The 27,211-nt window shown below is 41.0% G+C and overlaps 1 protein-coding gene across 2 annotated transcripts in view; it reads left to right on the plus strand.

Annotated features, from left to right (window-relative positions):
- Nucleotides 1-26,283, plus strand: part of LOC124286413 (protein phosphatase 1 regulatory subunit 3B-like) — a 37,406-nt gene extending 11,123 nt beyond the window's left edge. The window contains exons 1-2 of one of the 2 annotated variants that reach the window (XM_046722782.1): nt 19,484-19,609; nt 23,714-26,283. In XM_046722782.1, coding sequence (XP_046578738.1) covers nt 23,722-24,720 — 999 coding nt within the window. In that variant the 5' untranslated portion in view covers nt 19,484-19,609; nt 23,714-23,721 and the 3' untranslated portion in view covers nt 24,721-26,283. Of the gene's footprint in view, nt 1-19,483; nt 19,610-23,713 lie in introns of those variants that run through there. The other variant, XM_046722781.1, reaches the window with a different exon arrangement.
- Nucleotides 26,284-27,211: the final 928 nt, after the last annotated feature.

The raw sequence follows: 27,211 nt of genomic DNA on the forward strand, positions 1-27,211 counted from the left end.
CCCCCTCTTCTGGCAGTGTGGGTGTATGGTTTTAGAAGTCATGCCGCAGTGAAGCATGAATGCCCCACTAACAAAACATTACATGTCATTATACTGACTCCGAGTCTGGACCAGTCCTATTTGTTGTACCCATTAATGCCGAGCGCCAGGCTGGGGACCAACAAGTACCATATTTTAACGTCTTTTGGTTTGACGCGGCCGGGAGTCGAACCCGCGACCTTCCGGCTCTCCGGGCGGACGCTCTATCCACTACACCACGGAGGCGGTCTCTGTTGTTCAAGTGACTATACAGTCCCCATGAGTACATTAACTTACATAAGTATAATTTGTGGTTAAAACGAAGACCCGGGTTCGATCCCTTCATGTGTGTCCCCGTGGAGCCCATTTCTGGTGTCCCCGTCTTGATATGGCTGGAATATTGCTTAGAGCGGTGTAAAACTAAACTCACTCACTCACCCATATGAATGCGGCTTAATATCGGGGGTTAGGGCTTTTGTGCAAACTGTCGAGTCATGGTGACTAGGAGCTGAAGTTGTGCAGCCGAGTGACATTGATTAGAAAAGTCATAAACACTACCATGCGACATGCAGAACTCGGAGGTACCAACTTTCATTGACGCGTGATATATTGGATGTAAACTGTTCCGAAGCAGTCTCTGTTTATTTAGTTCCGAGAGTTATGAAATGCAGAACAGGTGTACAGAGGTATGTATATCGATTTCATTGTCGTACAGTATTTTCCATATTCAAGCCATGGCTCATTTGCCTTTGTCCGTGCTGAAACTGGACTGCCGCTTAAACACCACTTGGCAATAACGGAATTTCTATTAATTCCTATTATTTACCTTCATGGTGGAACAATTTCATAAAATCGGGAAGCACCAACGGGTTTAACTGACCATTTTGAATATTAAACATGGCATCGTGGTCTAACCATACTTATTCTTTATGCATGAAGGCCGCCTCCGTGGTGTAGTGGTTAGAGCGTCCGCCCGGAGAGCGGAAGGTCGCAGGTTCGATCCCCGACCGTGTCATACCAAAAGACGTTAAAATGTGGTACTTTTTTGGTCCCTGCCTGGCGCTCGGCATTAATGGGTACAACAAGGACTGGTCGGCTCGGAGTCAGTATAATGTGTATGAGTGGGGTATTCATGCTTCACTGCGGCATGGTATCTCAGTGGGCTAGCACTATAAAACCAGCTTCAGTCTGGGCTAGTACAAGCAGCCGCACATACACATACACACGCATGCACGTCGTCATATGAGCGAAATATTCTCAAGCACGACGTTAAACCAAATTTCACCTCACCTCACCTTTATGCATGAAGGTAGAGCCGCCTGACCAGGGTTAAATGACCCTTTATTGCCTGACCATGACACGCTATACTGTATCATGTATTCCACTGTTGATTTCGGCAACGATACTAAAGATGAAGGCAGCAGTTAGGTCTTATATTACACACCTTTGTGTACAAAAACGAGATATTTATACGCGATTAACTCGACGATGCAACCCTCAACTTAAACAGAATACACCTTCAAAAGCATGTCCAGCTGTCAAACTAAGAACGACAACGAATAATCCACCTAAAACCACGACATCCAAAAATGTTTCACAATATCCAGGCAAATTTGAGCACTTTAGAACGAACAGGAGGAAAGAAAGAAATCATTTTGTCCTCCGTTAACATTATAAACAGCAAACGGCGACATTCGAATCTCATCTTAACAAAAGGCTGTTTTGATTCAAGTGCTGAAAACACAGGACTGGGGTTGTAAAGTGCAACCGAGGTAAATGTTGAACCTGTCAACATAGGATGGAGGGCAGCTCAGCAACATCTAGAAACAGTTTTTTTCTGTTTCATGTGATGTAAAATTTTCCGACAGAGATGTCACGGAAGTCATTACCTGGGTGCAGAGAAGCATACTAGTATATTGGACAGACTGGCAAATTTCATTAAATTATCTTTTAAAGTAAACATATTCTATTCATATTCTCATTTTGATTCTTTTGCTACATATTACTTTATATTTGCAAATCAGAATTGAATTGAAAAGAATTGTTTGGCTTGTTGGCCCATTTTAACAATAAATATATAATTTCAAAACTCATTAGCCATGTTTTATTGTAAAACTACATATTTTAATATACATGTACATTAAATGTACGTTAAGCTTGCATAATTTATGTTTTGTATATTCAGAATAATATGAACGTAATTAACACTATTTCAAGGTAAAACAAGAAAACAAAATTTACGTTTTTGGCGTGTATGAAATATGCACGAAATTAAATTATATACATGTATATTTCAGATTTATTAACTAACTGCTCTCTTCTCTACTAAAACCTCTACTCTAAGTCAGGTGATGTATCATTATCTGTTGTTTCAGTTCAGTGCACTTCCTGGGCTATCCTATTACCTAAAAAGGGGTGATGAGGAGTTGTTGTTTTAACAAATGTGTGGTAGTTTTGGGATGTGGAAGTTTTGGGATATAACCCGAGCTCAGAGCAGAAGGAGTTAGGAAAACACTCAGAATTACGTATATCTACATCATACACCTTAACACATGTGCTCGGGAAAGAAAATCCAATTTGAAACCTTTCCTTTGTATAGAAAGTCTACATCGTACTAAATGGAGATAACTGTTTAATAAATCGACAATTTATTGGCAAATTCCTCCCGGTATTAAATAGAAAATACATATTACATCATATGTCATGAGCACTGCCATGTTGTGGCTACGCTCGTACAGTACAGTGCGCCGGCCACCGCTGTTGTTGACGTCGCAATTCATCAGCGTTTCTTCATTTACTGTTATGGTCCGAATGAAACGTGTAGCTCAACACAAAATCTCACACACACACACACACACACACACACACACACACACACACACACACACACACACTGAGTCTAATATACGGTACTGTATTATTTCTGAATCGATTTCGTGATTTTGCTCTCGTGACCTTTTTACTTCATGAAGCTCATTTACTAATTACTACCCAATATCACCACTATATGTGCTAATATCGTAACCGCCGTTAACTGCTTTTAAAATTAAAATTTCTAAAATATACATTTCTCATCAAAATTACTTTAAAAAATCCAACAATGCACACGCACAACATAAACATTTCATATTAAAGAAATAGCACGTATAAATCAGTCCATAATGAATGGTTTTTCGCCCAACATGCGCTTCCGGGCCCAATTAACTATTTTTCCGTCATCTCTATGTCTCAATATGTCACATTTGATGGGCTCAGCTGACGGGTGATTGACGTGATAAGTACACCCATCTTGTCAGCTGTCGCGTGCAAACCATTACAATTACCTCGGGGCAGATCTTGCTATACGCTGTGATTGATTTCAGATGACACTGAGATAACTGAACATTATACGGCCTGTGAAGTCAATGTAATTACTTTATTTCGAGTACTTCGTCGCTAAGTGGGTACGTTTGATTTTATGTGAATGGCCACATGTTGAAATGTGCTCTATGTGTGTGACGTCTTTTCCAGTTGCATCCTGCGGTCTGTACATCAAAATAATGGTATCGACGTCATCTGTTTGTTCAGCTTCTGAACACGATGGCGTACAAAAAATACAATGTCATTGAAATATAACACAAATTGCCAGATGTTTTCATTTTTCTAATTAATGTTATCTTGTTACTTTTTATTATTTTGATAATTGCTTACTTTTCATTATATCAACTGCGCAGTCCCACAGCAAACTGACGTAAATTGACTCATCACACGTGATTCTGGAACTTCCGTGTTATTTGTTCCTTGCTTGCCTTGCTCCAAGGCTGTACTGAGTGCTAAGCACATGCATGTATAGTAATTCTATCATTCAAAGAGGCAAGTCTAGATAAGTGGGCTGTTATTTTTATATATATTTAGAAATTGTCATTTAAACTATTAATTATTACCTTCTGTTCGTTAGAGACGACTTAAGGGATAATGTAGTCAGGGTCGTTGGCTTGGTGGTCAACAATGGCGGATTGGTGCTCGTAATATCAGTCACAAGATTATCTGGTCCAGTATTGATTTATTTACAGATGGTCGCCCTGTAGGTGTACGTTTGCCCCAGTGAGATGGGGGAACCAAAGGCAAATGCTTGGTGGTCAACAATGGCGGATTGGTGCTCGTAATATCAGTCACAAGATTATCTGGTCCAGTATTGATTTATTTACAGACGGTCGCCCTGTAGGTGTACGTTTGCCCCAGTGAGATGGGAGAACCAAAGTCAAATGCAGTCTTCATTCATTTAAAGCTTTTCGTATTTGAAAAGTCTGGACGGAAGGGAAAATGCTATTATTTCAGAGACCGGGAGACAGACGAAAATATATAAATTTAATAAAAATAAAAAATTGAAACAGAACCTGATAAAAATCTGAACTTGCTTCATTTAGGGCTTTTGCATAACAGGAAGGACTGAGCGGAAGGGTAAAAAATATGGTTGAGGGACCGTGTGACAGATTATAAGCCCAAGTGACGTAGCCTGTATAATGCTGTCTTGCTCACACTATAACTCACTCATACGTAATCGGACAGGTGAAGTTACACAAGTACTATAAAGGGTCGTCATATAAATCTGCACACGTCCTTCACCTTTTCTTAAATATATACTAGGGCGATGGGGTAGCGTAATGGTTAAAGCGTTCGCTCGTCACGCAAAATACCCGGGTTCAATTCCCCTCATGGGTACAATGTGTGAAGCCCATTTCTGGTGTCCCCCACCGTGATACTGCTGGAATATTGCTACAAACGGCGTAAAACTAAACTCACTCACTCACGTAAATATATACTGAGCAAAAGAAGTTCAGGACCACGTGATTATTTCATATTACTATGTTTAATCTGCCAGGTTCCCCAGGGTCTGTAATTTCCAACCAATTAGCTAAAGGTAAATAAGACCACATACTATAGGAAGCCATGCCATGTACCTCTTCTCTCATCATTCATTATAATTATACCAATTGTAGATGGTTCCTTGAGATGTACACTGAGGGTCTGTATCGGAATGAAACATTCAATTGCAGGCTTCAGTAAATATATCAGAGAGCCTGGGGGTCGTTGTTTAACCACACAATACACGTGTGGTTTATCTGTCGATTAATCATGCGTGTGTGCGTTGGGCGGCTTGGTTTGATTGGGCGATAGCAGATGAACAATATATACACTGTATACAACAGAAACTCATGGGCTATAATTATTCCAGGGCCGCCTACAATATACATACGGTATAATTATATTCTTTCACGAAATATCGTACCGCGGAGGAAGATGATTGGCCAACGATTTCCATTGTATCATGTTGTTTTTATTCATAAAACTCAGATAGGCGGATGTGCGGTAGCTCAGTGGTTAAAGGGTTCGCTTGTCACGCCGAACGCCTGGGTTCGATTCCGCACACAGGTAAATTGTGTGAAGCATTTCTGATGTCACCAGCAGTGATATTGCCGGAATAATACGAAGTGTGGCGTCAAATCTCACTCACCTAACAATCAACTCACTCATTATACATATCACGCAAAATGTATGCGCTATATAGTAATCTTTTATAGACGCCCTGGCTCAAATATATGTTCGTCGTCAAATAGTGAAAACTGATTTAAATGATCGAACATGTAAGAGGGACATCTGCGGGAGACAAGTCTCTTAAAGGGAACCTAGGCTAGTCCCACCAAAATATGTTCTCAAATAACATATCCTTCATCTTCTGAATGATGTTGACAGGTTGAGTAGTGAACCATAGCACAGAGGTAATATCTTTAGAATGAGTAGACATGCCAAAACTATGAGCCCTGAAGCCTCGTCCCTAGCGCAATCGTAACGCTAGGACGAACCTGCTCCTATAACTGGGCTCCGGCGGTCGTAAAGCTACGATCACTTTGTGGAACGGGGCCTGGGTCTCCCTTTAAATCATTGAAAGCGGTCAGAGGTCCATCCTACACATATGATCGTTAAGGCCTCAGTGAACATGAACATTAACGGGGGTGTTGAGGTAGAATGGGGTTTAATGTCGCGTTCAAGATTATTGCACTTATATTGCGACGTCTAAGCAGATCCAGGCACAGCCCGGACCCGTCCATCCCCAAAACTCAGACTCCGACATGTCCTATCGCCTTATAACGGGGTGGGGGCCGCAAAACATGATAGAGTCCTACGACTAATCGCACTGGAAGTGGTTATTGAATAATGTGGTGCTTTATTTGTACAACTGAGCATAGTTAGGGCCATAACGTATTACAATTGGATTTGGACCAACAGGTTTATATACGTTTCTTAAAGTTATTCATTGATTATGATTTTACCATTTTTAATTATCATTTAGATTGTCGTAAATACATGAAATCGCTTAAGAAGCATGATGAGGTCCTTTCTGAGAATGATGAAATTAGGTTAAAGTAGTCAATGTGACTTTGAGTAAATATTATGCCTGTGACCTCTTCTAGTACGACATTCCTCCGGACATGCTTGACGTCGCTGTCGACGCCGGATTCTGGCAGCACGGAAGTGTTGGTGTTGTTATGTAAGTCGATGTAGCTTCTCAGAACGTTCAAGTCGTGAACTCATTTCTTGTTTATCTGCATAGCCTACCTACCATATATCTATATAACTGTGACTATGTACATGTATAACCCCCGGTAAATACAAATATTAATATCATAGACTGAACTCAATAGCATTTGTGTACCATATATTGAATTCGAAATTTCTAGTATGGTGTATTTATTTATTTATTTTTCGATTTTATACAATATATTGAAAACAACAGCTTTAATATACCATGCATTAAATTTTTAAAAATTATATACTATATAATGAATTCGAAATTTCTAGCATACCGTGTACTTATTTAATTAATTTATACAATATAATGAAAACAATAGATTTGATACACCATGCATTAAATTCAATCACTCTTACGTACATATTGTAACTTCAAAAGCTCTTGCCACATATAGATTTTTATTGCCATGTTGTTTATAGGTTTCATCGTACCGCAGTTTATAAAGGTTGAGTCCCATTTCGCCTACATCCCATTTCGCCTACATTAAACATGTAGGCGAATAGGGAATAGAAAATGCACCACTATTGAGAGAATGGACTTGACTTAGTGGAATTAAGGAATGTCAGTTTCACAGTGTATGAGTAAAAAGATAAGTATATCATGTTGTCTTTAAATGGAGTCAACTTATAATCAGTGTATATATAAGCAATTGGATTAAGGATTACGGCTATGAAGATCAAAAGTAGCAGTGACATACTTGTGATTATAAACAATTATTAATTCATTTGTTGCACATGAGTAAAAGGGATTGTGTACATAGTTTTAATTAGCTATTCAATATTAAATTAAAAGATCAAAGTTAAAATAATTGCTTTGTTTTAAAATTGAGATAGGATGATCTCATACTGATGTATAAAATGGGAAGTCAAAAGGCCAGAAAGTCATCGAAAATGGCTAATCTTCAGCAAGCAGAGTTTGTCAGGTCACCGAGGGGAGGAAGACAGGTGTTACAAGCAGGTCACATATACCGCCTGGATGTGGAGCGTCAGCTAGCTACACCCTGGAAGTGTGTGATCCAGGGATGTAAAGGAAGATGCAGCACCATAATGGTCTGAAAAATACTTGTTGGAAAGCACCATCCGAACATTTATGAATTCATAACAGCTATCAAGTACATTGAATCCACCAACAAGATCACTCGCCTTCAGATTGACCATGGTGCAACAACTCGGCTACGCTCACGAGCTTACAGAGATCTTGACCAGTGTCTCAACCGACTGAGACAACAACTTGAAAGTGGAAGAAGATCACCTATTCAGCTTCTGGACGCAGCAAGTCACTTATTGAAGCTTCAATAAACTCAGACATCCATGAACTCAAGTACAGTGTACTAGTTAACAGCCAGTGTTTTTTTTATTATTGTATTATATTGTACTATGATTTGCTGTGAATAAAAAATATGAAAGAAGAACATTTTTTTCTTTTAATGCAAAACCATGTTGTCTACATGTGCTACTAATCAAATTAAAGGAAAACTAAAGGGTATTCCATTTATATCTGAAGGGGGTAAACTTATTACTCATGCATGAAATAACAGTCACCAGACCATGAAGTGTTGTTTTAAGACTGTAGGCGAAATGGGATGTAGGCGAAATGGGAACATGCCGTTTATAAATGGTGTAACTGTTTTATATTTCTTCTTCAATTGAATTCATCAAATTAACTGCCGGGGAAAAAAGAGAGTATCGTTTGACCAAAATAACACATTCGTTACCAAAACGATATCAACTGGAAGCCGGTGTATTGTTAATTAAGGTCCGAAACACAACTACGATACTTGTATCAAATACATCACCAGATACTGTATCACATACATCACTAGATGCTGTATCACATACATCACTATCGAATAAACATTCATACTTTCCAGGCAGGTTATAATATGCATGTACCACAGATGGCGTTGATGAGGCCATGTACCGCGGATACCATCTTGATTGCGGTGTATAAGAGACAGGTAAATTTATCAAATAGAACGTTCGTTCTTAATGTCCAGCAAGCAGTTTAACTGATTCTGACCCACTGTGTCTGAAGAAAGGTTATCAATGAACCAACTGGGTTACATAATACAGTGAACCCATTATTCCCCGCTCCATGAGTCAGTGATTGCTCAAGACAATCTCTCCGACTAATCTCCTCTTTGTTCAGGCGAGTCACATCACTGGGACGAGCTATCGCTTCAGTGGAAGGGCGCTACATAGTCTGTGTCACAATCCCTGAACCACAATTTTCCCTTCCGAACACATGGAACAGCCCTTTCTGCAATGCTAAAAATCCTGAAGCAAGTCTAGATTTCCCAAGGTCCAGAATCACACAACTCATTGTGTCGGTGTCGGCCGGGGAAAGCGGAATTTCAATATTCCCTATTCCCGGTAAAGCGAAAACCAAAGTTGTGCTAGAAGTGCCGCCAAAGCGAATTGCTATGAAAACATCGGATTACCGTACTTCAGATTAGCGCGCGACCCCAGTACTCGATCTGTGAGCCGCTTAACTGAGATGACGTTTCAGTTGTTTCAGCACGTACGTTACCCAATTTAACTATAGTTTTATTAATTCATGTAATGAATTATGATCATTGTTAAAAGAACTTTATTGTTCCTGGCCGAATTTGTCAAAGTTCCGTCAACTTTTTTCAAGTAAAATATCTACTCTTAAAATGTATCCAATTTCATTTTAAGATTGTTTGTAAACACTTTAATTGGTGTATCATTTAGTCATCTTGTTGTACATTTTGTATGTACTCCTTTGTTATACTCATGTACCACCGATATCTGTTTTCCCGCGTGAGCGGGCATCTCATTGTGAACTACCTGAGGGAAGTTGATCTGTATCAAAAATTGTAATGTGAATAACGAATTGATAAGTGCCGTTGTATTAAGTGCTATGACATTTTCTGTTTTTAAATAACAATGTCATGAATAAATATGTTTTTAAAATATAACTCATTTGGACTTTGTACTTAAAATGTTTATGATTGCAGACTTGATTTCGTCACTAAATGACTGGAATAATGCCGATGTGACGTAAAGCCCAACTCAACTCAACCTTTCTGGCACTCCACGACCAAGCATAAATATCTCTGTACATATTAAAACGTGAATAATTTCAGTTTGGTTTAAACTTGCTACTAATGTACATCAAAATATAATGACAGCTATAATTCACAATGTTTTATCACAAATGCTAGAAAATAATATGTATGCTTCACCAGGGCTTGCTAATGTTAAACGTATTTATTTATTTATCAAATTTCTACCATGACTACGGTGTCAGACGACGACTCACATATCTTTGTTTTTCTTGTGTATTGAGAGTCCCGGGAACGCTAAATTCAGTGTTCACTGTAGCTTGACCGTTCCCGCGAAAGCGACACCTAAATTGAGGAGGTTTAGTCCAGATTTCGTTTTCCCGGGCCATAACCATTGTGTCTCCTTTTCAATTTAAATGGATTTTTTGCTGTATAACAAAAGTATATATATTCAGAGACTAGGAATTAGTCTAGGTGTTATACCGTGTCGAAGGGTAAAGCTGGAGCGCAGTGACAGTCTCCAAGCGTTGATTCAAGTCGTTACTCACTCCGTTTATTACAAACCCTACCTTCCTGCTTGAGGATATTGTGTCTTATGGGAGAGGCGAAGTTCGGTGGTTGGAGCCCGGCCACTGCATACCAAAATATCAGACTATCCGAGGATTCGTTTCAGTGCGCATTTCAGTTTCACCAGAAATGGGCTTCACCCATTGCGCCCATATTTGGAATCGAACTCAGGTCTTGGGTTTTGGGCGTGACAAGCGATCACTTTAACCGCTAGGCTGTCCCACCGCCCATGAGTGAGGGAATATAGTTTAACGCCCTTTACAACATTCCAGCTACTTCAGTGGAGTACAAGACTGGTAGTCTGTCTCACATTATTTTCCCCACTGCCAAGCCCTCCCTGCAATACTAAAGCCCTGCCCCGACCGATTATGTTCCTAGGTTTGTCAGCACAATACCCGTGCTCGTGGGTTTCACCCAGGTTGTAATCGTCTGAGAGCTGCATCACTTCCAGTTTCCGGCTTCCGGCTTCCGGTCGTGATATAACTGGAATACCGTTAAAAGCAGAGTCAAACCCAAACTCTTTTCGATTATTCACATGGATAGAATGAGGTAGACCCAGTCTTGTAGACTAACGCTTAGTCACTGAATATAGATGATTTTGATAGTAACCAATAAACCCATTAAATTGGAAAGGAGCCCCAGTGAGATGGGAGATTCAGAACCTTAACCTGGGGAAATCTAGACTTGCTGCTGGATGATCAGGCCATCAACGTGCATGGTAGACCCGGATCCATGCCAAAAGCAGCTTCAGCAGATCCGAATCATTCATCCCTTTCCGACGCATTTACTTCGTCTTTCGTAACTGATTCCTGAAGTTGCGCCAGTTTTGGTCAGGAACACGAAGTCATTTCCATCGAAATGCTTACGTGTTCACTCGCACGTAACAGGAGAATGATCTAGAACACAACGTGATAATATCATGTTGATAATAATATCGTGTTGTCTTCAGTGGATTCAGGGCATAGAATACTTTTATCATGCGATGCATCCACTGAAGTCGGTTCCGTTTCTTAATCCCTTGAGTATGATATGAGCTAAGACACTATGTCGAGATACACAAAAACGGTCGATAAAAGGATGTTACGTTCAGTCTGCATATAAGACCATGTTACGTTCAGTCTGCATATAAGACCATGCTACGTTCAGTCTGCATATAAGACCATGTTACGTTCAGTCTGCATATAAGACCATGTTACGTTCTGTCTGCATATAAGACCATGTTACGTTCAGTCTGCATATAAGACCATGCTACGTTCTGTCTGCATATAAGACCATGTTACGTTCAGTCTGCATATAAGACCATGCTACGTTCAGTCTGCATATAAGACCATGTTACGTTCAGTCTGCATATAAGACCATGCTACGTTCAGTCTGCATATAAGACCATGTTACGTTCAGTCTGCATATAAGACCATGCTACGTTCAGTCTGCATATAAGACCATGTTACGTTCAGTCTGCATATAAGACCATGTTACGTTCAGTCTGCATATAAGACCATGCTACGTTCAGTCTGCATATAAGACCATGTTACGTTCAGTCTGCATATAAGACCATGCTACGTTCAGTCTGCATATAAGACCATGCTACGTTCAGTCTGCATATAAGACCATGTTACGTTCAGTCTGCATATAAGACCATGCTACGTTCAGTCTGCATATAAGACCATGTTACGTTCTGTCTGCATATAAGACCATGCTACGTTCTGTCTGCATATAAGACCATGTTACGTTCAGTCTGCATATAAGACCATGCTACGTTCAGTCTGCATATAAGACCATGCTACGTTCAGTCTGCATATAAGACCATGTTACGTTCAGTCTGCATATAAGACCATGCTACGTTCAGTCTGCATATAAGACCATGTTACGTTCAGTCTGCATATGAGCCCTTTCTGTCAGTCATATATCCTTATAATTATGTTATTTAAGACGGATTTCTATTCAGTTTAGATTGCCTTACTGTCTGTCTATGAATAAACTGTGAATCCGTCAATACGGGCTCAACCATATTCCAGCTATAAGATATCAGGCTGTAAATAATCAAGTCGGGACCAGACAATCCAGTGATTTTGGATATAAATCATGCGCAGCTACCCACGCCATCAAAACGACTGCCGACCCATTAAGTCGTCTCTTACCGCCTGCAGCTGATGACCTATGCAAACCCGTCGCTCAGGTGGTTTACACAGATCCAGGCCGTTCATTAAAGCTTACGCCCAGCCATTGATACAGGAAAGAGTGAGTTTGGTTTTACGCCGCTTTGAGCAATATTTCAGCAACATCACGGCGGCCATTGATACAGGAGTTACACAATAGCGTAGATCCAGTCGTGACGAAACAGACCTTATACGTTCAGGTTCAGCAATATTCCAGCAACATGACATGTATATAATCGAGCCTGGACCAGACAATACAGTGATCAAGATCAGGATCATCGTGATCACCTACGCAATTGGATACGATGACGCATGTCAACCAAGTCAGCCAGCCTGACCATCCGATCCCGTTAGTCGCCTCGTACAACAAGCATGGGTTGCTGAAGACCAATTCTAACCCGGATCTTCACGGTTCTAATGTCAAAGGGATGCGAAATATGGATATGATCTCTAGCGTTCTTTGTCAATCAGACCACAATAGACCGTACAAAACCACAAAAATGAAAAATGAAAGGTAAATAGTCTTTTATTTGGTGCTTGATAAATACATCGCTGCGCTTATCGTTTCCTCATGATTCTCTCGTCAGATAACCGTTCTACTATAATCTTCTTTAACGTTTGGTAAAGGATAACAGGAATTGTCTATAAAAGCGTTGACGCGTTGTTATTTACGTGTAATCATAACACTGATAAATGCATAAACAAGTGAGCGACTTATCTAAATTTAGCTGTAACCTTCCCCCTAGACTAACAACTAGTATCTGAAATGAACATATTTTACTGAAAAAAGTTCATAGTAAAAGTTCATAGTAAAAATATATATAATGAAAAGGAGCCCTGAGACTTTCTTCATTTTCAGAAGCTGAGGAAATCTAGACTTGCCACATTTTCTAGACTTGTGTGGGCTTTCTTGGATATATTTGCTTCAGGGTCTGTACGAGAGACTACCTTCCCCCGACGTCATTGATTTTGAACATCTGCCAACGGCCTGGCACTCACAGAATTAATGGGTGCGCGGATGAATGCGCAGATGTACGATTATTGGTAAACCACTGACCTTGGTTGGCGTTTCATAACAAACAACCGAAATATAAGATTTACGATTAACGATTTGCGTTGATGAGATACAATTTTCTAAAATTGTGACATTTTCCAGTCTGAACATGCAACTGAAACTGAAAATAGCAAATAATATTTTTTTAAATGGATATGAGTTCAATTAAAGTGCATTTAGGAAGCCCGTGAGCCGCGTTCTGGCTCATCTTTCCAGTTAAGGCCTAGACGTTGTAATCAACGCTTAAGTGAGTTATTGGTTAAGGTTTTACGTCTGGTTAAGCAATAATCCAGCAGCAAAAATGGGCTACAAAAATGTTATGGGAAATTGACACATTATTTCAGTAATTACAGAGATTATTTGTCTGTCTCACACAGTCCTTGAACAGCATTATTGTCTCTAGTGCTTAGCCTTTCCTGCAATGCTAAAGCCCGAAATGAGTACATGTGAAGGTCCGGGTCAGAATGTAGCTTCAGTAACCCATGCTTGTCGTATAAGGCGACTAACGGGATCGGGTTGTAAGGTTCGCTGGCCTGGTTGCCACATGTCATCGGTTCCCACTTGTGTAGATCGGTGCTTATGACGTTCATAACTGGATTGTCTTGTCCAGACTCAATTATATACAGACCGCCGCCATATAGCCGGAATATTGCTGAGTGCGGCGTAAAACTGAACTCACTCACTCCCGAAATGAGTGAGTGAGAGAGTTTAGTTTTACGCCGCTTTTAGCAACATTCCAGCAAAATCACGGCGGGGTACACCAGAAAGGGGCTTCACACATTGTGCCCATGTGGGGAATCGTACCCGTGACGAGCGAACGTTTGAACCACTAGGCTACCCCACCACCACCCTAAATGAAGCAAGTCTACATTTCCTCAGGTTCAGAATCTCCAATCACACTGGGGCTCCTTGTCAATTCAAATGGGATTATTTGGTACTATCAAAATTATATACATTCAGAGACTAACCGTCAGTCAAGGTGAATATCAGTTGCTCGGTTTACTCAGTAACTACGGTAATAAATACTCAAAGGGTCCACCGATGTTTGTTTGCTATACGCATTTCGAATGAAACTTTATAGCATGTATCCGGAACCTCAAAAACAGTTCTATTTATCCGTTCTATTTAAACGTATAGGCCAGTAGAATTGTCGAAGAACCCGGACATTTGCGATAACAAGCAAGTTTTAAAACATTTATCAGCAGGCTGAGAGTACTTCTATTCCGCGCGGACTGATTATCAGCGCAGACCCTTTTGTGAAATAAATGCTTTGAAAAAACATATATGATTCATTTGAGGAAATATTTATTGCAAGTATAGCAAATTTCACTTGTACCGGACTAGAAAATTGGTAGTTAGGGAGGTTGTATTTCCCTGTAGATAGTTACTGACGTGCATTTCCCGACGTGCAGAATTACGGGTAACAGGATGGGAACTGTCTCACAGTCCCGGAAACGTAATATTTTCCCTACTGCCTGACCCTTCTGCAATATAAAAGCCCTAAATGAAGCAAGTCCAGATTTGGTCAGGTTTTGATTCTCCCTTTTCACTGTGTCTCCTTTTCAATTTAAAAGGAATTATTTGTTTTTATCAAATTAACTTATGTTTAGAGACTAGGCCTCAGTCTATACATGTGTGAACCCGCGATGACCTTCCCCAGCACGCACCCAGTGTTTCGGTCACCGTGACCCGTGCGTGTTGAGGGGCGGTGGGGTAGCCTATTGGTTAATGCGTTCGCTCGCCACACCGAAGACCCGGGTTCGATTCCGCACATTGGTGCTATGTGTGAAGCCCATTTCGGGTGTCCCCCACCGCGATATTGCTGGAATATTGCTAAAAGCGGCGTAAAACCAAACTCACTCATTCACTAACGAGCATGCTCTCTCACTGGGCCGGTCCTCATAGCCTAATATACTCGCTTGCTTGTAGCTGGTTCGACTATAATGTGGCAGCCTGATATCAAATTTGATTTTTCCTTGCAAAATGTACTTTACAACTGCATACATTTGTTAGGAAACATTTTCAAGTCATATAGAACATCCCTGCAAAACCTCGGAATCGTAACCCTCAGTTTCATGAGAATCAGGCTCTCCTGCAAAAATCCAAACATCTTACATCTTCACGTCCACTTAAAATGTATTGACACGTTGTGTTATTCCAACTGGTTTTCTGCCTGTACGCCGTGCGCAATCATGAAACAGCAAGCTGGACGTTTACACTCCGTGTCCCGTTTCAAAACACAAGTTCATGGTTCCCATGCATATTCTCGCATGGCTGTCTGTCAACTGTATTCGTCCATCGTGCAACTGCACTCATCTGCAAAAGCTGGGTGCAGAGCTTGTCGGTGCAAGCGGCAAATATTGATCAATGCGTATTTACACTAATGCAACATTTGTTTAGACTGCAGTCTTGCATAGAAGTCAACAGCTCACGTTTGCACGCGATCAGTGTTTTACGATTCGTCACGTGACACAAGCAAGATTATCAGCTAAGGGGAATTAAAAATATAACACTTTAAAAAGCACAAGGATTTTTTTTCCGAAACAAGAACATGTAATTTAGACAGGGAGGTGAAAGAGTTTGCCTTGCAGAAGGCATTCACTCACCTGAATCTAAAATTCCCCTTTATCTTGTCTGGGAGAGTGAGGGGGAGATTTAAGATTATTTAAATACATTGGTCTGTTCAGAAATATGCGCCAAATGAATAGTTTGTTGGCAGCGAAGTCGCACATTTCTAAACGTTAATTGTTTTGCGTTAACAGTGGAAATTAATACATTGCTTGATAGCGCTCTATAACAATGTTAAATTGTTTCTTTCACGTCCCTTTACAAACGAAAAGGGGTAGTGGGGTAGCGTAGAGATTAAAGCGTTCGCTGGTCACTCCGAAGACCTGGGTTCGATTCCCCACAAGGTTGCAATGTGTGAAGCCCATTTCATTTGTCTCCCGCCGAGATATTGCTAAAAGCGATGTAACAACTAGAGTCAGTCACTTACAAATGAAAAGGAAACTTTATTACAGGTTTGTCCTAAAAACGGTCCCTGAACCACATCATTTTCCCGCTGAACCCATTCCGCAATGAAAAGCCCTTAATAAATCAAGTCTAGATTTTCCTTCGGTTCTGAATCTCACTGGGGCTCCTTTTCAATTTAGTTAATTTTATCAAAACTGTATATATGTTCAGAGTCAAGGCCACAGTCTATTATGTGGTTGTCAAAGTGGTTCACTGTACCGGACGTATGTGCCCGCCCGAGAAGGCCCTGGCTCCTAGCCTGTCTCACAGTCCCTGAACCGCATTATTTCCCATTCCACCCAGCCCTTTCTGCAATGCTAAATGAAGCAAGTCTAGATTTCCCCAGGTTCATAATCTCCCATATCGCCGGGGCTTCCTTTCAGTTTAAATGGGATTATTTGTTTCTAACAAAAATATATACATTCAGAGACTAAGCGTTAGTCTAGCACCCCGCCGCACTTGAGTTTTTTCCCCCAGCCGCCAGGAAGCTAAGGGCAAGGTAATATATATTTAGATTGTTATTGTGACGGTTACCTTCAAGGGGACGTAACTCCATACAACCGCCACGGGTAATCCGGATTTTTTTGTTTGGCTCCGAATTATGCATGATACCGGGCGACAGAACATGTAAATTTTTATGATATCGGTGTATCTCCTGATTATGATTCATGCATTTTTTGCATATCTATATCTTAATTTTTAATTAATTTAATTCATGCCTACCATTATCATTGTGCTTGCGGTTCAGGTCTTCTTGCACATAAATAGTGTACGCGACGGAGTAAATATGGAGCATTATACATTCAGTAACCACATGCATGCCCCGCAACACCGGAACATGTATATATTTAATCGCTTCGGTCGAACTGCCTGACATGTGCTTTAGATAGAAATTGTGTGCGTCTCCGGTGTGCATTGTCGGTTTCGTGTTTTTAGTCAGTGATCTGCTCCTAGAAAGGATTACAGTTTCTGAATGAGAGAAGAATCCATCTTTTCAGATCTCAGTCAAATTTATTTAACCTTGGATATTCTGGAATGATGGTGGGTAGATTTTCTTATTGAGTAATTACAATAATGTGGAAATTACTTTGTTTTAAATCATTTGCCGATTGTTTATATGTCGTGTATTACATAGCAATAGCACAGTGGGAAAACGTAACTAAATTGCATATGTTTTATCTGTCGGGCGAACTAAAGTGTGTATCCAAGTTTTATAGTCTTTTTAGTCATCACATCAGTGACAAACAGGTGCGCGCATATGATGTCACACATGGACATCTCACATTCACTGTAAACAGTGAGTGAGCTGGTATTTTCTAGAGGATATTATCTCTTGCTCGGCTGTATATATTTTATTAACAGGATAAAACCATTTTAAGTAAACTCGTGCATCTTGCGTGCGTGAATGCTTATATATGTTTGTTTGTTGTTTAACGCCGCACTCAGCAATATTCCAGCTATATGGCGGCGGTCAGTAAATAATCGAGTCTGGACCAGACAATTCTGTGATCAATAGGATTAGCATCGATCTACGTAATTGAGATACGATGACATGTGTCAACCAAGTCAGCGAGCCTGACCACCCGATCCCGTTAGTGGTCTCTTACGAGAAGCATGGGTTGCTGAAGATCAATTCTAACCCAGATCTTCACTGGCGAAAGCTTGAATATAAGATAAGGGGTTAAGTTCAGTAGTGTACAGTAGTACATATATAAAGAAACCCACAATAATAATGACGCAACACGAATCTCCCTCCTACGGTTTTCGACTTTATCTTCAAGGAGTAAAAATTGCAATATCGAGGACATCGACTTTGATGTTTTAGAACGAATGTGGTATACTGGTACATCACTTACTGAAGATTATTTTGTGGATATTTTATAGATGAAACACTATATAATGATATGAAACACTATATACTATGAAACAGTATATAATGATATGTAACACTATTTTATGATAATATGAAACAGTATAATATGATATGTAACACTATATAATATGAAACAGTATATAATGATATGCAACACTATATAATATGAAACAGTATATAATGATATTTAACACTGCAAACAACGCAACATGTGGTGTAATCAATGTTATTAAAGACGCCAGTTCACTCCGGGTTCTAGCCATGCATCTGAGCATCCAAACATTCGTTGCCTCAAATCATATCAGAGTTAGCTACACAAACTCTCGTTTAACATGTCTGTGTAAAGCGATCTTTGTACAACTACCGTGGGTACCTCGACAATAGTCTCTCGTACAGACTGACAGACTGAGTTGGGTTTTACGCCGCTTTTAGCAATATTCCAGCAACATCACGACGGGGAACACCAGAAATGGGCCTCTCGTACAGACCCTGAAACAAATACACATGTATATCCAAGAAAGCCCAAGCAAGTCTAGAAAATGTGGCAAGTCTAGATTTCCACAGCTTCTGAAAATGAAGAAAGTCTCAGGGCTCCTTTTCATTATATATTTTTTTTATACTATGAACTTTTTTTCAGTAAAATATGTTCATTTTAGAGACACGTTGTTAGTCTACCTCGACATATACATAAGACTTCTTCAACTAACCTAGGTCTCTTAAAAGTTGGTATTGGCATTTACAGTTTTTCTTAATCATAAATATCTTTACTTAAGCGTCATGACAAACACGACATACCTTTGATACTTACACTGATGATATTGAACATGTTATATAAATACAGTGAGTGTAGATGTCATGTTTATCACTTGCAGAGTCAGCATATTTGGTCAAAGGCTCTGTATACGTATGTTCTTTAAGTGTGAGAGCCAGTACTATGGCCCGTGTATTTAAGATAGAACATTAACTATCACCAGCGATTCATTGTGGAGGATGCAGGTGCAACAACATGTCCCATTCCCCATAAGCGTGATCTCGCACTGAATAGTCAGGAAGCGAAGCACAACCTTCCCCAACGAGTGATTATTTACCTCATCTCATCATGTGGTGGGCAGGAGTGTGAGCGGCTCTCTGATTGGACGCCTATTATAAGAGCTGCGTTTTCATTGGTTGACCTTAACCCGGGCACGTGAACATGTAGGAATGACATCAGACGGCCTTGACACTCAATGGTAGGGGTACCGGCTTTCATACATGTTGAATCGTACGAGCTGTCATTGGGGAGGTAGCGAGCCACTGGCACACACGTAATTGTACACCGGGAGTCAAACAGGTAAGGACTGTTGAATTGTTTTGTGGTCTTACTAAGATCTCTTTCACATCGTGGACAATATCACTCATATCGCCCAGTCGTAGAATCAATACTTCCTGGGTGGTTATTACAGTTGCCAGTGAAATATTGCAATGTCGAACCCATCCACTTTTATGTCTTAGACAGTTGTGATGTACTGGTACATCACATCTTATTCAAATTTGAACCTTTTGTTTCTTGAATGATGCTTGCTTATTCCCTATTGTCATTCATGTGGCTACATGTTCATTGTAAGTGTTGTATGATAATGAGATGATGGCGCCGTGGCCTCATATCGCCCGGCTTTAATGACAGGCACGGCTTACCCATGCGTTTATCAGCTGATGCTCTCATGGTAGGGACCGTTTATAGCACAGCGACGGGGTGAGGGGGTAAGGAGGTCGGCTTGGGGTATATATTGTTACATAACATGGGATTATAGTTACTTCATCTTGACTTGCATTATATATTATCTGCCTGTCAGGGGCATTGTAGATTCATACAGCTGTGATATCATAAGGTGGCTAAAATATTACCGATATGACAGATTTTATCGCACAACACTCGTTTCAAACGCATTACTAAGAAAACCCAAAAGACATAGTTTACACTGATTCATTTTAACATAGACATGAATTTATGTATATGATATAGAATCATTATATTCGTTTTGCTCGGTATTCATGGATGATTATTATCGTGTCAAAACTGCATGCAAACATATGAATAATAGTGATTTATGGATCATATGTTATGAATTTGAATAGAGAGAAGGCCGTTATACAGAATCGTTTTCCTGAAAGTTGTATGATGTCATTAAACGTCAAATTGAGGAAGCGTCTCGATTTCCGCTATCATTGTAAACATCTACGCGTTTCCGATATGTCGTGTTCACCCTCTAGGTTCATACAGATCACTCAGACAACGATCTGCACTGAAATGTATTCTGAGCTACAGAAGTTAAGGATCATGTATATGTTTGGGGAAAATGTTATGAAAGTGTGTAAAATCCCATTAAATATCATGACCCCCTAATTTTATTTCTTTCGTATGTACAACTTGCTCTCCATACACTGACTGACTGAGTTTGGTTTTTCGCCGCTTTTAGCAATATTCCAGCAAAATCACGGCGGGGGACACCAGAAATGGGCTTCACACATTGTACCCATGTGGGGATTCGAACCCGGGTCTTTGGCGTGACGAGCCAACGCTTTAACCATTAGGCTACCCCACCGCCCCTCTCTCCATACAAATAGGGTTGCCTCTGTTGAGTGTTTCTAGTGTAAACTCATCTTTGCTTCCCTTTATGGTTTTGATGGTGTGAGTAAGAAGGGTTTTCACGATGTCAGTCACTGGATTGTCTGGTCCAGACTCGATTATTTACAGTCCGCCATAGAGCTGGAATATTGCTTAGTCTGGCTGTAAACAATGAACATATAAACAAAAATATAACATCAGTGGTACAACACTATTTCAAAAGCCATACCTGTCATTGAAGCGACACATTGCTTCCTGTAAGTAAGTTCCAAAGAAGACATTCACTGTACTAGAATCTCAACAGACCGTATTTGATAAGTTAAACCCACCTGTTGTAAGTCACTGAAGACCGAGAGCACTGAATTGTAACATCCGTCGTAATATGAAATATATGCTATAATGGTCTTTATTGGAATATGAAATATATACTCCATATCTGAAAGAGACACTAAGGACGCACATGTATATCAGTTCAGGTTTTCAGAAACATAGATTGGTAGACAGATGCAGTTATCAATTCATCAGTTTTCGAGAGTTTTCGTACGAAACTGGAATAGGGCAATGAAACCATATGTTGCATGTTGAAAAGATGCCGACAGTGAAGTGAAATAGATCATGCGTGTATCAGCTGCTGCAGGCATGGTGGTAGCGCCCGTCCTCGCCAACTGGCGTGTGTCGATTAATATCGCCAAGCGTATCCATACTCTTGTAGGACGTACTGTCTTATATAAGGACCGCGTAACGGGTAGATAACACAGAGCATCTGAATGCCTGGTTCAAATTACGTCATGAGATAGTGTGATTGGTTTGGTCTACTGGCACAACTCCCCCACTCACGGGCTGTTGGATGGCCAGACCTGTGGAGGGGTCAACTAGCGGTCAGCAGGTTCTATGACCTGGTATCGGATGTCGGTCTGTACTGAAGGCACAGTTTCATTGCAGCGTGAATAGGTCTGACTTAGTAGCGATGCCCCTAGTATACCTGGGAATTCCCTTGGATATACAATGTACATGTATAACATATTCAGTGCTACCTTCTGTATCTGTTTCTGTGGAGTTCGGCTGTCTCAGTCCCTCAACCGCCTTATTTTCCCTTCCGCCCAGCCTTTTCGGCAATGCTAAAGCCCTAAATGAAGCAAGTCTAGATTTCCATAGGTTCAGTGTCTAGATTTTCGAAGCTCTCTTAGCGCTAAGATAGTCGTAAGTTAATGTTAATGTATGGCACTTACGACTATCTTAGCGCTAAGAGAGCTTCGAAAATCTAGGCCCAGGTTCTGAATTTCATTTATTACTGGGCCCTTTTTTCAATTTCCTTTATTACTGGGCCCTTTTTTCAATTTATACGGACTTGTTTGATGATCAAAATTATTTATATTCAGAGTCTAAGCGTTAGTCTAGGTTGATATTTGTATATGTTGATGTAGAATCCTGAGAGTGTAACATGTCACAATCCCATAACAACTATGTAAGCATCTATAAATAAACAACAAGCGAGACGGAGCAGATTGTTTATGCATTATTCACAGTTCGTGAATGTTTGGTTGAAGCCTGTATTCCGCCAGTAAAATAAACACCCGTCAAGAAACAAAGGGACACATATTGAAACGGGGGCGGTTGGGTAGCCTAGTGCTTAAAGCGTTCGCTCGTCACGCCAAAGACCCGGGTTCTATTAGCTACATGGGTACAATGAGTGAAGCCCATTTCTGGTGTCCCCCCCGCCGGGATTTTTCTGGAATGATGCTAAAACTAAGACTAAAATCTTTCACTGATATTGAAACGGATACGTTGAGGAATAACGCAGATGTGTTTTCTGTTACTGGGTTGTCGATCTGGAGATTTATTTTGTGTATTGTACGCAATTATGCAGCTGGAGCCTGTATATATATGAACCTAACCGTGATGTTTACCGTAACGAACCGCGCCATCACAGGTTCTAGAGAAAGGTGAATTGTAATTGTGAAAATATATCTTAAACTGACTATTCAAGTATCCTGAAGATAAGAAAGGGAATTGTTATGAAATGACATGAAAGCCGAATTGTAGACCCGAGGTACAGTGGAATCTGTCAAATCCGGACTCTGTGTAAAGCGTGCGTTATAATCCGGACTCTCTCAATTACGGATTACAGACTAAAATATCAGTCCCGACAATCAACTTGCTGAATTTGCTTAAATGCAGTGACACGCTTATTACTACCAACAGGTCGTTCCGACGTGTTGATTTTGCTGTGTGGTATAATAAGTGGAATAGAAAAAATGATTGGTCCCAAGCTCAAACGTTTTCGTTTGACTGCTCTCTTCGTTGCCAGAAATGTCATCACGTGGAGACCGTTTCTGCAGTCCCCTATCCGGCATATTGCTGGAACATTGCTAAAACCGGCGTTAGCAATACTCACTCACATCTGAAATTGAGAGTAGTGGTGTAGTGGTTAGAGCGTCTGCCCGGAGAGCGGAAGGTCGCGGGTTCGATCCCCGACCGCGACACACCAAAAGACGTTACAATATGGTATTAATGGGTACAACAAGGACCGGTCGGCTCGGAGTCCGTATAATGTGTCTGAGTGGGGTATTCATGCTTCACTGCGGCTTGGTATCACAGTGGGCTAGCACTATAAAACCAGCTTAAGTCTGGGCTAGTACAAGCAGCCGCACATACACATACACACGCATGCACGTCGTCATATGAGCGAAATATTCTCGAGCACGACGTTAAACCAAATTTCACCTCACCTCTGACATTCAGGGTAGTTGTTATGTAAGTTTCAGACTTCACCGTATTTTCTTATGTTCAATTGCGTGCAGACAATTTATTGCGTCTTATTTGTTTCAGAACTGCAAATGTTGGAAATAACGAGCCCTCGAGGCACAGGACACAGGATGCCTGTTGACTTCACTACCTACCTATTGTCGTCCAGTCCCCCAGCGTCCAGCCTGGAGCTGTTGACGTACGCCTTCCACCCAGACGACGGGCACTACGGCCACCCAAACGACAAACGCATCGGCCACTCCGACGGGGATCTGTACCACCAGTCAAGACTACAAAGTTTGAGTCAGAGACGAAACAATGCTCCGCTTAAACCTATTATTATCAAACCGGAAGCGAACAGCGATAGCTCCGCACCAAATTCCGGAAGTTCCACTCCGACGAGTCCGCGGTCTACCAGTCCACATTCACCAGGAAGGTTAAAGAAGAAAGTGTCATTCGCAGATCACCAAGGAAAGGCATTAGCTACAGTGAGAGTTATGACAGAGGCATCTGATATGCCTCCAAGGATTCGTCCAGAACTTCTCGCTTCAGTGACGCAGGGGGCGTCAGCAGGAGTAACGGAACAGCCTCCTTTGAAACTTTGTTTTAACCAACCAGCGTCTGACTATTTGGCGTTCAGAGACAGGTTGGAAGAAGAGTTTGTGTCTTTGGAAAATGTGATATTAAGGGACTACCGCGTTGGGGGAACCGTGAAGGTGAAAAATATTTCCTTTATGAAAAACGTTTTTGTTAGAGTTACATTCGACTCGTGGGAGTCTTTCGAGGACACTCAAGCTTCGTACGTCGCCAGCCCATCCGATCATAGTGTCTATGACACGTTTTCGTTTGAGTTCAGTGTTCCTACAAACTTTGACATGGGTAAAGTCATAGAATTCGCTGTGTGTTATGAAGCGGAACACGCACAGCACTGGGACAACAACAGGGGAGATAACTATCATATTGTGTCGGCAGATTACAAAAAAGTACAAGAACCCAAGTTCGTATCTCACAGTATCTGGCCTGAACATAACTCGAACTGGCCAGAATACGCTTGCTGGAATCATGTGGATACAACTACCCCGTACTGGTGAAACGTTCCCCCTGAACGTACCAGAACGTTCAATCCAGGCGCCCTAGCTGTGGCGCTTGAGCATGGAGGCCGGGAGAGTCCATTATTCAGGCGCTGCTTGTGGAATCTAGGACGAACAGCTGTCACAGACTCAGCTGAGATCTCATTGTGCAACGACTCTCGGCTAAATTTGAAATGGACTTCTCACATGTCTACTTAAGTAGTAAAGTGCTTTGGAATATTTGCGTAACCAAAGAAAGGAATTTTTCATAACTCACTCGCGAGGCAGCTTTGCGATGAAGGGTCACGTGACTTCTTGTGGAAGAATCGTTCTATGTGTAGTTTAGAAAAATTCCATCGATTTCCATGTGTACATTTCCATTGCTTTAGACAGCTATAAGTCATCTGTGATATTACCTTTTGAATGACAGAGAGGTTTTAGTACTTTTAACACACTGGGAAATACTTGATGTAGCAGTGGGGAGTTGGCCTAAAGTTCAACAGTCTTGAGACCTGACCCAATAAGCCACGCCTGCATGTCATCACCCCAAATTCATACGAATCGGATATATTTTCATCATTTGTTATTTTTAGATATTTGGGTGTATGTTTATGTAAACCAGTGATCAAGCTCAAGAAGCCTGTTTCAAATATCTGTGATTGTCTGGAATCTTTATTACAAAGAGAACAAATATGTTGTATTCCAAGATGGCGGCTATCCACTTGTTCTAATTAACGTGACCAACAGACACACCAGTGGTAAATAGTTGGGTATATTAGTAAAGACAAATAATTGTGAGGTCACTGGCGGGTGTTTGAATGTTTGAAAGAATATCCATGTTTGGGGAGAGTTCAAACCGGAACAACAGCCAGACATGCGCAAAATACTCTGCGGCAGTTGCGCCTCATTTGTAACTTTCACCAAATATACCGACCAAGAAAAGTTAAGGGTCATGAAGATGTATAGGGATATTCAGAGTTTTCACTGAAAAAAAAACAACCTTGAAATATTCATGATCCTTAACTCCTTTGTTTTGTATAATTACGAGTGAAATACGATGTTTCATTGATAGCATGGAGATAGTAATGGACTCGCTGAGCTCAGAGATCGCGGACGACGAACGTCCATCTGAGTGGAGTTTGTGATTGTAGTATGTGTCTGTCAGTATTAGATTTGAATCCATGTCTCACCACATCTACGGGTAAAAAACATGCACTTTGTAAGGCATTTGATAGGAAGTTGGGAAGCCGCCATTTTGTTATTCGGGTTGTCTTTCTGACCGAAGTGAAGAGATTACAGTATTGAAGCTGTTTGTATCTATGTTAATACTATTTTATACAAAATGTTCAATCCTGTTGTATTTAATTGTACATAGAATTTACCATTTGTTGGACTGAGATCTCCGTGCACAGGATTGCCTGTGCCGTTTGTGATGATCTAGGAACCCCTCAGTTTCGATGGTGCTTGAATGCAAGAGGACGTCACGTGACAAGGACTGATAGCGTGATGGAACGTTAGTCTGGAGCGTGAATGTTGTATAATTGTATGTACACTGCGTAACGATATTAAACGTGTGGAAGTGTTTGTTTTCGTTTTGAGCATTATTTTCCAAGCTGGTTTAATTTGGGGGAGTAATTTCTTACTTCTGTGTTCGTCTACTGGATCCATATAGGCGCACACGGAAATGCGCCGCTTTACGTTGAAAAGAGTTGCGTCCCTTAGACCTAACCCATGACCTTACTTCGACGCTGGTCTACTGGAACCATTTGGGCCCTTTCGGAAGGGCGCCGCTTTTCGCTTGTAAGAGTTGCGTCCCTTAGACCTAACCTATGATCGTAGGTTCGAATCCTAGGGCGCCCAGGTGATGTTTGATGGTTTCTCAGCAGCATACCGGTTGTCATGGGTTTCACAAAGTGGCAAACGCTTGAGACCTGCATCACTTCCGGTTTTCCTCCCTGATGGAGCTGAACATTCTTGATATGACTGGAATATCGTTAAAAGCAGGGTCAAACCCAAACTCTAATATACTGACCGGCAAAAGAAACGCAGTTCAAGAAATACAAACAATTGTGTTAAAGTATCAAATCCAAACTCATGCTGAAAAGTATATTTTTCATGAATTCTGAGTTGCGTTTTTATTGCTGGTCAGTATACCTGCATTACTTCGGGCTTCCTTCCCACACGAAGCTGGCATGCCGTGATATAACTGAAATACTGTTCAGAGTGGATGTTAAATCAACTCACTCACCCGTTCCAACCACAGGGGCGACTGAACAAGGATTGGGTTTTCATATTATCACAGTGAACTAAGACTGGATATTGTCTGCCGCCATTTTGACGGTCATGAGGAAAACCGAAGTCAGGTGATTTATGATTTAGCTTCTCGTTATGAGCCCGAAACCCCAGTCAAGCCCTATGTGGTGGCCGGTCCACGGCTTGCCGTTTTCTATGAATCTTGATGGCGTGCCCGCGTTCAATACCAACGCCCGCGCACCTCAAGGGTATGATATGT

The sequence above is a fragment of the Haliotis rubra genome, unplaced genomic scaffold, assembly GCF_003918875.1.
Source record: "Haliotis rubra isolate DU_JTF1 unplaced genomic scaffold, ASM391887v1 Scf382, whole genome shotgun sequence".
In the NCBI taxonomy this organism is placed as follows: domain Eukaryota; kingdom Metazoa; phylum Mollusca; class Gastropoda; order Lepetellida; family Haliotidae; genus Haliotis; species Haliotis rubra.